Genomic DNA, 2,331 nt, shown 5'->3' with positions numbered 1-2,331 from the left:
GCCCAGTGATAGTCCTGTGACCTGCCCAGTGATACTCCTCTGACCTGCCGAGTGATTCTTCAGTGACCTGTCCAATGATAGTCCAGTGACCTGCCCAGCGATAGTTCAGTGACCTGCCCAGTGATAGTCCTGTGACCTGCCCAGTGATACTCCTCTGACCTGCCGAGTGATTCTTCAGTGACCTGTCCAATGATAGCCCAGTGACCTGCCCAGTGATAGTCCAGTGACCTGCCCAGTCTTATTCCTGTGACCTGCCCAACGATAGTCCTGTTGTTTCCCTTGCAGGTTAAGTTCGATGACAACAACCCGTTCAGCGAGGGTTTCCTTGAGCGAGAACGAAGGGAGCGCCTGAGAGAGCAGCAGGAGCGGCAGAGAGTTCAGCTGATGCAGGAGGTGAACCAGCATCTTCATCATCACCACGGGGGGTTGGGGGAGGTTCTGGTTAACTGGGCGTACTGACTGTTCCACTCGGCCTTTTCTCAGGCCCACTTCTGTTTGAGCAGCTTGAACATTCTGCATATTCTGGGTCCCTAAACCAGCCTTAAATGTTTCAACCATCTCATGTTTGCATTATAAGCCTCTTTCCAACGGAAACACGTGTCGACCCGCTAACCTTAAAGTCTGCTTTATCTTTTCCTTCTTTTGTCCCTTTGATTCTCTTTAATGGTAAAGATTCTCAGTCATGCAGGTTGGAGTCATTCCAAAAAAAGTTTGAAAACAATCCACTGGACTTTGTTAGCCCAATCGACTCCCAAAGGGATGGACCCGTTGTTTGGGTTCAATTTGCATGTTTTCTAAACAAAATCAAGGCTTCGTCGGTCCGCTCTATAAAACCTGGAACTTAACGCTGTTTCTGACATTTTGAATTGAAAACGTCTTCAAACTTAGAAACACAGTCCAGTGGATTATTTTCTAACTTTTTTTGCGATCTCTTAGCTGGTTGGGTTTGTTAGATCAGACGCCATTGGTGCGGTGTGTTAATGGTCAATTAGTGAGTCGACCCCAGTTAAACGTTCACCCTGCCACTAAAAGTTGATTGTTTTTTAGTTGGAAAGAGGAACAGAGTCTCTGACTGATCTAAGAAGAAATGGACACCAAACATCAAAGCCATCTTTGCTTTGATGTCATTTCATGGCGTCTTTGTCGGTTTCCTCCCAGGTGGAGCGCCAGCGTGCCCTGCAGCAGAGCATGGACCATCAGGACAAGCTTGGATGTGCAGCAGCTGGTGTTCCTGGGACACGCGTCCCTATTGGACCGGCACTAGGCTCCAGTGAGGACAGCGTCTCTGAGATACCGTTCCGCAGTACTCAGTCTGGAATGGACTTTCCTCAGTCCTCCTCAGCCTCCAAACTCCCACATAAGATCCCAGAGGCTGCAGGTGGACCCATCCCCCCTCAGAGCTTCACTGGGGGACCCCTGCAGCCCGGAGCTTCCTCCCCTGCAGGGGTCCTTCTTGAGGGGAGTGTAGCAGGCCTCCAGTCCAGACCAAGGTTGCTGGGACACCAGCATCCAGCAGGGATCACTTCTCATCTCTTTGGACACGATCCTTCCTCGCTGCTGACCTCTTCCTCTGCTCGCACCCCCCCCATCATCACCCTCAGCTCTGACATCAATCCTGAACATAAACCAAAGAGCAGCAGAAACCCGAGCAGAGCCGAGGAAGCAGGCGGAGCCAGAACACCTCTGTCACCTCGCTTTGACATCACTGCTCCACCCAATCCAGCTGCCTCAGATAAGTCCTGCTCCAGTCCTACCCACCAGACTGACACCCCCCCATCGGGCCCGGACCCTCCGTCTGAGAGGCAGCTGTTGGTGAGCTCTGGATCCCAGCAGAGAGGAGTAGGAGGCCTGGAGGTCAAGGTCAGTCTCTGTTCTGGGTCCATCTTGGTAGTGATGATGATGATGATGAGTATGGGGGATATATATGACAGTATAATATACTTTGTGATAGAGTCCAGTAGGAGCAGATGAAATGTTCTGCTGTTGCGGTTATTTGTTTTCTGAGGCCCTGATTCTTCCGCTAAAAGCCGTTTTATCGCCGTGGTGATGAGATCCTGTCAGGGGCGCTGATGGGCTGCCATGCTGGACGTGTTTACACTCTCACACAGTTTTCTCGTGTCACAGCGCCTACATGCCGTCATTGCTCTGCCCTTCCTCCAACATCATTGAAAGAAGGGCGGAGTCAAAGGAATTATAGCAGGGGTGCCCAACCTTTTTTAAACTAAGATCACTTTTGAAGTTGATGGCATGCCGTGATCAAACACAAGAGATGGCAGTATTTGTTTTTTATTTGCACAGGTGGAGAATAAACAGTCCAACAAACGAGGAAAT

General features: G+C 50.4%; 1 protein-coding gene across 1 annotated transcript in view; it reads left to right on the top strand.

Moving 5' to 3' along the window:
* The window catches only part of LOC107101949 (histone-lysine N-methyltransferase 2C-like), a 100,294-nt gene that overhangs the window by 76,798 nt on the left and 21,165 nt on the right, over positions 1-2,331 (top strand). The window contains exons 53-54 of the mRNA XM_015401044.1: positions 266-393; positions 1,159-1,860. Coding sequence (XP_015256530.1) covers positions 266-393; positions 1,159-1,860 — 830 coding nt within the window. The remainder of the gene's footprint in view (positions 1-265; positions 394-1,158; positions 1,861-2,331) is intronic.

The sequence above is a fragment of the Cyprinodon variegatus genome, unplaced genomic scaffold (assembly GCF_000732505.1).
Source record: "Cyprinodon variegatus isolate N-32 unplaced genomic scaffold, C_variegatus-1.0 Scaffold1176, whole genome shotgun sequence".
NCBI classification, from domain to species: Eukaryota; Metazoa; Chordata; class Actinopteri; order Cyprinodontiformes; family Cyprinodontidae; genus Cyprinodon; species Cyprinodon variegatus.
This window is presented reverse-complemented; position numbering and strand designations above follow the sequence as displayed.